The sequence below is a fragment of the Equus asinus genome, chromosome 9 (assembly GCF_041296235.1).
Source record: "Equus asinus isolate D_3611 breed Donkey chromosome 9, EquAss-T2T_v2, whole genome shotgun sequence".
Lineage (NCBI taxonomy): Eukaryota > Metazoa > Chordata > Mammalia > Perissodactyla > Equidae > Equus > Equus asinus.
In genome coordinates, this window is record NC_091798.1 from 53,510,970 (window position 1) to 53,524,086 (window position 13,117).

Sequence of the window (13,117 nt, forward strand, 5' to 3'; positions counted from 1 at the left end):
GCAGCCAGAAGACGGAAGATTCTTGGGTCAGGGACAAAGGACTGTGTAACTCTCAGCACAGCAAGAAACATGAATATCAGTATATTTCCTTCAGTTTCCCTTATCCCAAGTCCCATGGGGGTGACACAGAGGGGCCCGGGTGGTTGCCCGACACATGTTGGGTTTGTGTCAAGCTGAGGAACACACAACTTGGGGAATACACCACTTATATTGTAATAAGTCTTGATCTTTGTCTGGAAAGACATGTTACCTTATCTCTTAGGCTTACCAGGTGCATTAACAAGCCTGGAAATGGCCTGGGTGAGAGTGGTTAGGGCCTCACAGTCTTGGCACACTCAGCAAGAATGTGAGGGATGCTCAGGGCCCATGGCAGATTGCCTTTTCCCAAGAACGGCTCAACACAAAATTAGCTGTTATTTCATTGTCCTTTTCAGGATCAAGTCCAGTTTTCTCGATATTATGTTGGTCTATAGCAACTAAAATTAATTAATATTTTCAAAAATAGGGAATATGACTTATGACTCTAAAATTTTTATCAGACTATCCACTTTCTTAGGGGTACAAAATTCCCACATAGTCTACATTCACAAGTGAAATATGAGTTAGTGCCCACATATTTATTTGACTGCTAAGACTTAAGTAAAGATTTTTCTCAGGAAATATGTTTCACTTTGTTACACTAAATTCATGCCCACTATAAAAATCACTTTTTATGTATGTATTCTTTGAGGTTTACTCTTTCTCTCTTAATTTGGTACTGTCATTTCCTCGTTGACACTTTATATATGTGCTTTTGTCTTTTTCCATCAATTTCCTTACTTCTGTCCATAAAGCTCTGCTAGTGGATTGCTTTACTTAATACACCACTCTAGTTGGGGGGAAAGGCAGATGTCCACTGTCTTTTCATTAACCACATCAGAACACACATTAGATAATGAGTCTACTGTATTTTTACTGTTATTAAATATCTGCAAAGCATTTTAATTTGCCACTCTATTTTTAGTATTTTTCAACTCCGTAAGGAGGCATAATTGTTAATATTTATAAATCACTTACTGTATTACGTTCTGTGAAACAGGCATTATACTAACTACTTTGCATATGTTGCATTTAATCTTACACAACTTCAGGGGATTGTTATTTGCATTTTTGAGATGAGGAAACTGAGTCTTAGGAAGGTTTTACAGCTAGTAAATAGCCTACGTATTTTTGGCCATATGCCACTTTCCACATTCTGTTGTCTCCATATTATGCTCTCTTGCCTTTTATGGGGTTTTGGAGTAAGGTGGATTTCAGCTGGATTCTCATTCTCACTACTTACTGGCTCCTTTAGCTTAGGCAACTTACTAAACCTTTCTGAGAGTGGAATTTTCTCAGTTGTGTAGTGGTGATACTACCAGTTTTGCAAATGTGCATGGGAAATGAAATAATACTAAGAAAGGGCCTAGCATGTAGTTTATATGTGCAAAGCTATATTTGTATGTATGGTAAAAGCTTGTTGTGGGATATTGACTTATTGAATTCACAACTAAAACTAATACAGTTCTTGGTAATACTAGCTGACTTACTGGGACAAATCACTCAGTTTAATTTATGTGTGACTTATCTCAGATTTATGTCTGGCAAGCTATTTGCTATCTCCATTAAAAATAAAGTCAAATAAGTTCCTCAAAACATTAAACAGAATTACCATAGGACCCAACAATTTCACTCCTAGGTATATATCAAAAGAATTGAAAACAAGTGTTCACATAAAAACTTGTATGCAAATGTTCACAGCAGCACTGTTCACAATATACAAAAGGTAGAAACAACCCCCAAATGTCCATTGATGGATGAATGGATAAACAAAATTTATATAGATGCAATGGAATATTATTTAACTGTGAAAGCAATGAAGTACTGATAAGGCTACAACAGGGATGAATGTTGAAAATATGCTGAGTGAAAGAAGCCAGACACAAAAGGCCACATATTGTGTGATTCCATTTATAGAAAATATCCAGAGTAGACAAATTTGTAGAGACAAAAAGCAGATTTATGGTGTCCAGGGGCTGGAGAAAGCAAGGAATGGAGAGTGACTGCTTCACAGTTATGGTGCTGGTGTTTGGGGTGATGAAAAAGTTCTGGAACTAGATAGTGGTGATGGTTGCACAACATTGTGAATGTACTTAATGTTACTGAATTGTAGACTTTTTAATGATTAAAATGATAATTTTTCTGTTATGTGTATTTTGTAATAATTTAAAAAAATACACAAAATTAGGCGCAATAGTTTATTCATCTCTTGATATTACTTAATATTTCTTGTTTGCTTTTTTCATTCTTTACAGACAAGCCAAGGATTTTAAAAATTAGCCATTTAGTTTTTTCGTTTCAAGCTAGTTAAAGGCAATGTCAGAAAGCATCTAGCAATAAATAAACTAACACATACGTTTTCAGATGCAAATCAGTGACTTAGAATATGATGCTATAAACTTGTAATAGAATGGAGGAATGAGTTTGGAGTACAAAGACTGAATGGTGATAATCTTGCTTCCTTTTCTTAAATATTGGAAGTTAAGGGTAAAAAAACACATAGTTTTTAAAGCCAAGGATAATAAAGAATTTTTAAAAGAATCTCTTTCTCTTAGTGGGAATTACTTAGAATAAATGTATTATGAAATATATAATTTAATTCTTTTTTTCTTAAATTTTTTATTGTTTTCTGATTATGGAAGAAGTTAAAAGAAAATGAAAGTCTCTTCTAATAAAACTCAGAAATAATCACTGTTAAGGGTAGTATATTTTTTCCTGATTTTCCCATTCACATAACAACAGCCGACTATGTACTAGGCAGTTGTAGAATTGGACATGTATTATCTCTTTTAATCCTTCCAACAACCCTAAAAGAAATGGAGGTACAGAGTTATTAAGTAATTTGTCCAAGGTTTCACAGCAAGCCATTGATGGAACCAGGGTTAGTGGTTGGAGCTTACTCCAGAATTTGTGCTCTTAACAACTGTAGGTGTATACATGCTCCCTCCCAATATATATAAGTTTACATGATTAAAATCTTCTCAATTAAACAAATACATTTTAAAGTATAGGATTAAAGTAATAACTTACTTTATATATAACACTATGCTTTGTATGAAATAACAGATAACTATTATTTACTCTGTGCTGTTTTACTTAAACTTTACATAAAATAATAACTATTGAAATTTACTATGTGCTCAGTACTGGGCTATTTTGATCTAAGTGGTTAGTCCTTTTATTTTCATACACTATAAAAACTTTTTTTTACCTAACGATATGTCTTAAATAACTTTCATGTCAGTATATCATTATTTAGCCTCCATACTGTATGATAACTATAATATACTTAAGCCATTTCCTATTGATAAACACGCCAGTTGTTTATAATTTATTGTTATTTTTAACAACATGGTAGCAAACATTAAGGATCTATTAGAAGATGTTTTATTTTATATTTTTTGGGACAAGAATCCTATGTCTTCATCATACGTGGCCATGAAACTACCAACTTTGAGAAGTAACACTCCTAGTACAGAAGGTATCCTTTTGCAACTGTTAATTTATAGGTCTCCAAATTTTGACAGAGAAGCTAAAAAGCTTTTTTATCAAAAGGCCTGGACTAAGGTATTATATTAAATAGCCTGGATTAAGATTTTTTGAAAACCTTCTCTCATTTATGAAGAGGATGGCAAAGTAAGGATAAGATGAAATAAGGTATGTGGAAATAAGGAAAGCTCAGTTTAAAATATTTGACCACTTTTTTCTAAAAGAACTTTCACGTATTCATTCATGGACCAGTTGAATGAAATGTAAACTCTAAAATAACAAATCTGTAAAAATATTTTAGTCTCTCTGTACTTTTCTAAGATAAACCTTTAAAAATTAATCAAACTAGTAATTTGGCAGAGATTTAGAAATTTCGAATGATTAATTTTAAGACTTGAAAAATTATCAACATTTTAGCAAATGTTTCTGGAGTTCGTCAGACATTTATAAGCATGTTTAGTAGTTTACAAAGTAGTAACTCTTGGGCCGACCCCGTGGCCGAGTGGTGAAGTTCATGTGCTCTGCTTTGGCGGCCCAGGGTTTCGCCATTTCGGATCCTGGGCGCAGACCTAGCATTGCTTGTCAGGCCATGCTGAGGCAGCGCCTCACATAGTAGAACTGGAAGGACCTGCAAGTAGATTATACAGCTATGTACGGGGGGTTTTGGGGAGAAGAAGAAAAAGAAAGATTGGCAACATGTTAGCTCAGGGCCTATCTTAAAAAAAAAATTTATGTAAACAAAACAAAGTAATACTCGTTTCTTTTTCCTTAAATGTTCAGTTAATTCCATGTACCATGAAACTTCCAGAAAGACAGCCTGAGTTTTTCTTTTACTATTCTTTACTGGGAAATGACGTTACAAATGAACCCTTCAATGATTTGATCAACCCGAACTTTGAGCCGGAGAGAGCATCTGTTCGAATCCGTAGCAGTATAGAAATTCTTCGTGTTTACTTGGCTCTTCAATCTAAACTACAAGTAAGTACTGCAGAAAGTTGTTTTTTATTAGAGATGATTTTTTTAAGCATTAGAGAGTACCTAAACTCTATCTTATTTTGGTAGTAGAAGTCGTCTTTCTGCTACATCTTTTAATTTTTAGGAATTATCCTTACGTGTAAAGTAATGTAACAGCTACTTCAGAATTTTAGGAGATGCACGTCCATACCTTGTTAGTGTGGAAAGAGGTATATCAGTTATCAGTCCTTTATAAGAAACAATTGTACCTGGAGCCTAAAGCTGTGGGCGCAGGGAAGGTTTTGTTGTGGTTAGTGGAGTGAGTAGCTGTAGGTGTACTCTAGATTGCAGAATTTATACACCTTATTGCTATTAAAAGCAAAGAGAGAACACAGCTATCTAAAACCTGCCCTTGAATTGAGTATTTTTTGTGAACTAATTTTAAATTGGATTCTATTTAACAGTGAACCTTACCTAGCAAATATTGCTATTCTGTTTTTTATTACTATTGCTTTTAATCAGACTGAAATGGTATAGGGCTAGGTAGTCATTTGTTTAAAGTGATCACTCATTAGACTTTGCTTGCATTTTGGGTGGGAGGTGAGAAGAGACATTAAGAAATTTTAGTAGAGCTAAATTTTAGAGGTGGTTCTGAATCCAAGATATTTGGAAAGCTGAAGACTATAGAAAATGATGGGATGTGAGGAAAAAAGCACTTTGAATTTTGTTCTCTATTTATCATATCAGTCCTTACCAAAGGTACTGGCTTATTTATTAGTTTGATTCTCATGGACATTTAAGTCATAAAAACCCTTTCTTTCCAGTGCATTAAAAATATCACACCTAATAACATTAAGACTAAGTTATAGGTCATTGATGATATTAGAACTAAAAATATTTTCATAATGTGATTGCTTATTGTTCATATGAATATTGAGTTTGCCAAGGCTTGAATATAGTAAAGGAAAATAATAGTTATATAACAAATAGCTGGACCAGCCTGTTTTTTGTTTTTTTATTTTGTAGTTGCAAAAGGTGGTAATATTGACGTTCTGAGTAGGTATCAGTGATTAACAGTATATACCACCCCAGAAGTATTCTCTTTAACCTTTTATTGTTAAGCACCCTGTTTTATGTGTAAAGTCTGAAAATTAAGAAAAGAGAGAAAGAAAGACTTAAGGTGTTTTATGGGTGAATAAAACAAAAATATTTGAGGTTCTTTAATTTCTAAATAGGGCTGGATCCACCAACTTATTTTTTAGAAATGTGTTTAATGTTGAAATGGAAATGGAAAAAAATGTTTGAGGTGTTTGTTTTCTCTTTAAATTCATATTCACGATACAATTTGCATATGTGATGTAGCATAGTAAAATATTGAAGTAACCATGGCTCACCAAAGAGACGGAATAGAGAAAAGGGTGGTAACATATGAGTATCAGTACCAAAAGGAAAAATGAAACAGAATAGCTTTCTTATTGAGTTCTTGGTAAACTTCGTGCTTCATCAACAGTTTTAACATCCTGTGGGAGACTCTATTACTTAGTCACTGCAGGTCAGTCAGGTAGCTTGCATTAAACTTTCCTTCTAGGGATCATTTTATAACTTTTTGTTTACTGTGTTTAGGAGAAAGGAGAAAATGTCAAGTCCTGTCACGATTCTCCCTTTCACCTTAGATCCATCTCTGCTGTGGAGACCAGTCACTTGGAAGTACAGAAATACCCTTAACGGGATTGCTGAAAAAAGGTGGCGCAGAAATCAACCAGCGCCCGGTCACAGTCGAGGGTGCTTTTACCCTCGACCCTCCAAACCGAGCCAAACAAAAGCTTGCTCCTATTCCTGTGGAGCTGGCCCCAACTGTGGGAGTGTCTGTGGCTCTGCAGAGAGAAGGCATAGACGCCCAGGCAAGTAGTGACCCTCCCTCCCCTCCTCCAGTTTCTCTGATGTCACTCATGGTTACTCACAAAAGTTGAGCTTCAAAAAAATTACCTAGCATTAGACAGCATGTATTACTCTTAATTAGTGGCCCTTACTACATGATACCTCCTCTCCGAAAAGACCTTTCTGAAGAGCGCTGTGACTTCCTCTTCTGTAGTTTATGAGTGACTGTATTCCAGAGCCTTTTGGTGTAGTCTTCTAATGTAGTGGAAACCATTCTCTTCACCCCACCCTCAACTCATAGTCATTCACTATGGCAGAAAAGCAGCACTGGTAAAAGAGAACATTTTTAGACCTAGTTTGTGGGCATCTGCATTAATGGCATCTTTTTTGGTCGACTCAACTTAGCTGAGATAAGGTTCTTGGTTCATTAGTGCTTTATAGTCCTCATACTCTCTTTAGGCAACAGAGATGGGCATTTATTTCAAAGTATATGTTTTTTGACACAATTAACTTGTGTCCTGTTCTTTTAAAGAACTGATCTTTGTGTAGGTTATGAATTAAAGATAGAAAAACTGAAGTGAGAGTTTAAAAAATATGTATGCATATATTTTTAGAAGGTAGTAGAGCAAAAGAGAGAAACAAAATCACTTTTATTGAATATCCCTTCTTACCCATTAGGATGCGTTTTGGTACTTAGCTCTGGATATCCTATTTTCTTTCTGTTCATCTTCCTTTTTCTGGTCCTAGATGCTATAAGAAAATTTGCAAATTATGAAGAAAATAGACTAGGAATATCCAAACTGGGAAAGGAAGCTTATATTTTTTAAAAACGTCAAGTTTTTTGCTTAATTATGAAGGAAAGTTCTTTGCAAATTATACTTTACTTAAAAATTGTTTTTAGTCTTTAATTGAATTAAAGACCCAGAATGAACATGAGCCACAGCATTCAAAGAAGAAAGTTTTAACCCCCATAAAGGAGAAGACACTTGCTGGGCCAAAATCACCAAGCGTGTCTCCTGTTCCACCTCACAACCAGTCACCTCCTACAAAAGATGATGCAACAGAAAGTGAAGTGGAAAGCTTACAGTATGATAAGGACATGAAACCAAATCCGAAGGGTAAGATGGTCTTTCTACAGATCTTTTAGGTATAGATTTTGCAGCCATCTAATAAATGACTATGAGAGTTTTCATGCATTCCAAGTAAAAATTGCGAGTTTTTTAAGAACCAGTGTGTGGTGATGTAAAAAAATTTAAAGTAATTGTAATCTACTTAACTTCTTTATCGAATTTGCTAAAAGGTAAGAAAATTCTTTTACTTTTGCACTACAAATTGTAGCCTCTTCAAAAGAAATTAAAGGGTATAGTTCTTTCAAATGGATTTTCAAGTAGTAAACTCTCGAATATCTTGACTACATTAGAATTTTAGAGGAAAGAGCTACTAACTGCCTCTAATAATAAACTCATAATCATTTTTGATCCTAAAATTGAGAGAGTCTGAGAATGCATGTTTATCTGGCTTTATAAAATCTTTCCATTATAACTAGTTATACTTAGTAGTGTAAGTAATTGGAGTGGTGGTGGCTTTCGGAGTTAGATGTTTGGGTGTGAGTTGTAGCTCTGTCACTGAGTAGCTGGATGACTTGGGCCACTCACTAAAACGTCTCTGGTCTATAACAGGATTTTTTAGACTGTCATATATGCCTAAAATAACCAAAGCTACTTTTAAAAAAGTGATGTAATTATGTCTGCACTGAGTCTGAAATGAGAACCCTTTGATTGTTACATTCACCTACCTCTTGGACGTAAGTTAGTGCCCGCCAGGCTGCTGTCAGGCACAGCTGCAGTGGTACCATGTGCTTTTGTGTTTTGCAATATATGTTGAGAGTAAGCTCTTTTTTTACACAATTCTGTAATGGGAATTAAAGCCTATATCATTTTGGGCTAGTCACATTAAGATGTTTGTCTCAGTCCATATGTTTATAAAACCAAATAGTCAAATTCCTTGCTTGAAGATAAATGAGATGGTATCTTTAAATTATCTCAATAACTTAAGAGAAACTGTCAGCAAATGGAATTAAAAAAAAAAATTTTATGTTTATTTTAGCCGTCAGTTCTTCTGTACCTGCTTCACTGGCCCAGCCAGTGACTACAACAAATGTTTCAGAAACAGCTTCAGGACAGAAGATTGCTGTGCCAGCAACATCGCATCATTTTTGCTTTTCAATAGACTTAAGGAGTGTCCATGACTTGGAAGTTGGTTTTCCAATCAACTGTATATTAAGGTGTGATTTGATTTTGTTTCAGAGTATTATTTTCTGAGGAGAAATGCCTTTCTTCTGTTGGGGGAGTTGCAGAGAGAGAAATGTCACGAAAAATGTTAGAACATTTAAATCAGTGGACTTAAAGGGGCTAAGGCTATGTCCTAATGAATTTGAACTTAAAGTAGAGTGGTGTTGGTGGTATGAAAAGTAACAGTCCTACCTATTAAGGTAGAATAATTATAAATATTTATAATAATTTATTAATGCTCTTATTTAAAATGCAGTGACTTTTACACTTAAAATGTGTTGTTTCTGGAAAAGTGCCACAGGTCAAAATAATGGAAGTGTAGTATCTTATTTTTCTATGTAAGACTTTATTAAAATGGGAGGTTATATTCCTAACACCTATATCTTATAGCTGTGAATCTAAAACCACACTTAATGAACTGTAACTGTAATGTGTCAATGCTTTTCAATATAAAGAATGATATATATCTGTTAAATGGCTTTACACAATAGTTTTTAATAATACTACATTTTCGTAGACTTGTGCTTGAGGTAAAAATTAAATGTAATACAATAATGTGTTTTAGTTTGGAGTATTTAGTTTCTGATAAATTTCTTTGGAGCAAGCATTAGCATTTGTAATAAAGTTGCTGGTCTTGATGTGATTAAAGTGAGAAAATCTTTCTGTCCCCTTAGATTGCCATTTCCAGGAACGTCAGCAACCGCACGTTGCTTCCTGCTGTTATTTGAGACATACCTACCTTTCATATACAGAAAGCAATTCATACTTGCATCTAACTTTTCAATTCTTTGATTCCTTATCAAGTTGTCTCCAAAATCCTCTGAGCTCTGGTGTGAATAATGGAGAAAATCAAAGGGACACAACACTGAGTGTGATCGTGAATTCATAGAATACTCCATTGCAGCTTAAGTTCTGCATTTTGCCTCATGTTAGAGGTTGAGAATTATTACTAAAGTGTTTTTTTATTTGAAAATAAAAGGTCAAAAAAAGGTTTTCTCTGGCAGACATAGCTTTCCTCAAAGGGTTTGTATAACATCTCTTAAAATTGTTTTTAGATATAGAATTATTACCTATTCTCTGCTTCAGGTTTTTGTCTTTTTCCTTCCTCTACCTACTCCTTTAGCTGAGATCTCTTAGCTGCGATCTCTCTGTAGCTGCTACTGCAGAATCTGATCTTCGGATACCTAGAGAGGATGTTGGCCAGAAGCATAGAAACAAGGGACGATCTAAAATTAGTTGCTGTGAGGGGGAAGCCTTGTACAAGCCCACTGAGAAAGCACTAATGCTAGTTCTTGCATTCCCTTCCTGCCGTAAGGGCCATTTGTTTAAGTGCCTACAGTATGCCAGCAGTGTGCCTGCTATTAGGGGTACGTGGGCTTTATAAACAAAGAGTTCGAACTAGTGAAGAAGACAGATTCAGAAATAAGTCAGTATATGAGGGAGGCTAGTAATTCACTTGGCAAAGAAAAGGGAACAATATTCTAAACTGAGAAAATAGTTATGATCCACTTAACACTCTACATAGAACTCACTTGATGATAAGGACTACTGATTTTGTCTTTGATTCATTTTAAGTCATTATTAAAAATGCAAGCTATTTTTTTATTTGATAAACTTTATGTTATCACGCTTTGCATTGGTAGGAAATTGTAGTTTGCGACTATGTAATGGAATTTGTGAGGTAACACTGGTATTGGAAAAAGTTTGTATTTGGTTTGTTTTTTAATCACTCCATCCTATAGTGGGGCGGTAGGGGGTTGAATTTCTAGGGCATGAACTCTCTGAGATGACCTGATTTCAATGGATGTGTAATTAAATAGGAATTGAGTGAATGCACAGGATTCTTCTTGTAGGGAAAGCAATTTTTACTAGTAGAGTTTAAATTCTAATTTTTGTAGTGAATAACAAGATATAAAATAAAATTTAAGTGAGCATTATAAAAATCTTTATATTTGACTTTAAATACAAAATAAGTCCAGCAGTAGTCAGGCATTCTTCCTTTTTAATCTGGTGTGGTTTCTGTGATGAAAGGAAGAAATACAGTAATATTATGTCACTCTGATTCATCTGTAGTATATTTGAGATGCCTTTGTCCTTGATTCTCTGTTCAAAGACATGGATACCATACATGCATCCTTTTGGAGTTGACTAAGGGCTTTTTAGCTCATAAAAGATCAGGACATTATTGTATAAAGGAAAACAGGTTTAGAAATTAAATTCAGCAAGCATTTCTTGAGTGTTTACTATATAGAGGAAATTGCTTGTTTATTCCTGGGAGTGCAAAGATGAAAAAGACAGGACTTGTGCCCTTGTGGAACTCTTAAACAGATGGCAGCTTGGTCTTTGTTTAGTGGAGTCATTTTCGTTCTTAAATCTTGTCTGATTCGGAGTCTATCAGAATGACCATCTCTTCCTTATTTGGTTTCATGGCTTCAAAATACCAGAATTCTCCTCCTTCCCCAGAGTCATTGAAAGTTTACCTATGAAGCAACTTCGAGAACAAGTACTATGCAAAGAATGCATTTTCTGTATAATTTCTGTAATTTTTATATCAACATTGAAAATATTTGTGTAATTTTTAAAGTTAATGATAAGAATAAAACCATAGTGTATTTGTATCCTTTATTTATTTAAAAATTCGATTTGCTCATGATATTCATATTATACTTTTTTTAATAGACTATAAATCTTATCTGTAAATCGTATTATAAGATTTTGTTTTTCTTAAATTTTAGGTACTCATATCCATTCTTTGGAAGTGCAGCTCCTATTATGACTAATCCTCCTGTAGAAGTTCGGAAAAACATGGAAGTTTTTCTTCCCCAATCTTACTGTGCATTTGATTTTGCAACTATGCCTCATCAGCTGCAAGATACCTTCTTAAGGTAATGTATACACAACTCTTGAGAATTTGTGTCTTGTAAACAAGGAATTCCTATAGGTTTAAATTCACAGCAGTTTATACATTTGAGAGTCTAGAAACAAATATACTAATAATGTCTGTGGCATTTGTGCGTCGACCACAAAGTTTTTTGTGGTTATAAAGGCTCTTTTCAGATTTTTATATCTTACTTGCTTGAGTTTGGTTATTAGAACTTTGTTAAAACAATCTATGAGTAATGAAGAAGCTTTGAAAAGTAGTCTTGCCTTTTCCTAATACAATATGTGAGGATAAATGCTAAATATTTAGTTTTTGTTATTGATTCTTTGAATGACTGCAGTGTATTATTTTCTTTTTCTATTTTTTCATCTGTATAAAATGGACATTGTTAATCCAGCTATCTGAAATGAATTTGTGAATAAAAAATGAAATTTGTGAAAATCTTTTTGCTTTCTCAGAGTATCACAGTTCAAATTTGTATATTATTTTAAAAGGAAGAATGAAGAGTAACTACAAATTGACCATCTGTGGGAATAATAGTGTTTAAAGTGTTTTCTTTATTGCATGGAAAGAGGTGTAGAAAATGTAATAGTATTTCCTATTTGTTACCTGTGGAATTGAGCCTTCACATTCCAGGTAACAAAAACATTGTTCACTACAGAAGGGAATTCAAAGATTATAGTCTAGAAAAGACTTAGATCAGAACTGATAGATATGAATACATATTTTTCTCTTCCATAGGATTCCATTGCTGGTTGAATTATGGCACAAGGATAAAATGAGTAAAGATTTACTTCTGGGAATTGCCAGAATCCAGCTTTCTAACATCTTGTCTTCAGAAAAAACTCGCTTTTTAGGTTCTAATGGTGAACAGTGTTGGCGTCAGACTTACAGTGAAAGTGTGCCTGTTATCGCAGCACAAGGGTAATGCATTTCTCATAATGGGTCTGAGCTTTGCTTTTTGTTCTGATTAGCTAGCTACAACCTTATCCTTTCGTATCATCTCTTTCTGATCTTTCTTTGACCTGTAGGGGCTATATCCTAGTTTGTTCTTTAGCTTTTTGATAACCACTATACTCGTAAAGTGAGGAATGTATGCCACTATAATACTGTAATACTCATAGACTGTTGAGTAAATATTTCCCTCCCCTCTCTTTAGCCTGACAATTTTAAATTCAGGATCTCTTTTTTTATTTAGTAACTTAATGTCAAATTTATAATGTATTTTTACATTATTTTGCATTGGGAATGACCGTATCTGTTTTTCTACTTAAAGAATATCTCAACTTTTGCCTCAGATCTAAACTCTGAGAATGTTACAAATGTTTGGCACTTTAAAAAATGACTTTTTTTGCCCTAAAATTGAGTTCACGTATTTTAGACAAAATAATGTATTTATTGAATGATCTTTTTAACTTTAACAATAGAAATTTAAATTCAATTTGACTATATATCACATGCCTTTATTTTTAAAATGTAGTAAGAATGTAGAAGGAAATCAGGCTTGGTAAAATGCTGAGATCTAAAAGTATTGTTGAAATTTCTT

General features: G+C 34.0%; 1 protein-coding gene across 5 annotated transcripts in view; it reads left to right on the forward strand.

The window, feature by feature from the left end:
• CEP120 (centrosomal protein 120) overlaps positions 1-13,117 on the forward strand; it is a 74,498-nt gene that overhangs the window by 15,211 nt on the left and 46,170 nt on the right. For all 5 annotated transcript variants that reach the window (XM_044780388.2, XM_044780387.2, XM_070517500.1 and 2 more), the window contains 6 exons: positions 4,348-4,545; positions 6,195-6,422; positions 7,301-7,517; positions 8,506-8,683; positions 11,426-11,575; positions 12,313-12,495. In XM_044780388.2, coding sequence (XP_044636323.1) covers positions 4,348-4,545; positions 6,195-6,422; positions 7,301-7,517; positions 8,506-8,683; positions 11,426-11,575; positions 12,313-12,495 — 1,154 coding nt within the window. The remainder of the gene's footprint in view (positions 1-4,347; positions 4,546-6,194; positions 6,423-7,300; positions 7,518-8,505; positions 8,684-11,425; positions 11,576-12,312; positions 12,496-13,117) is intronic.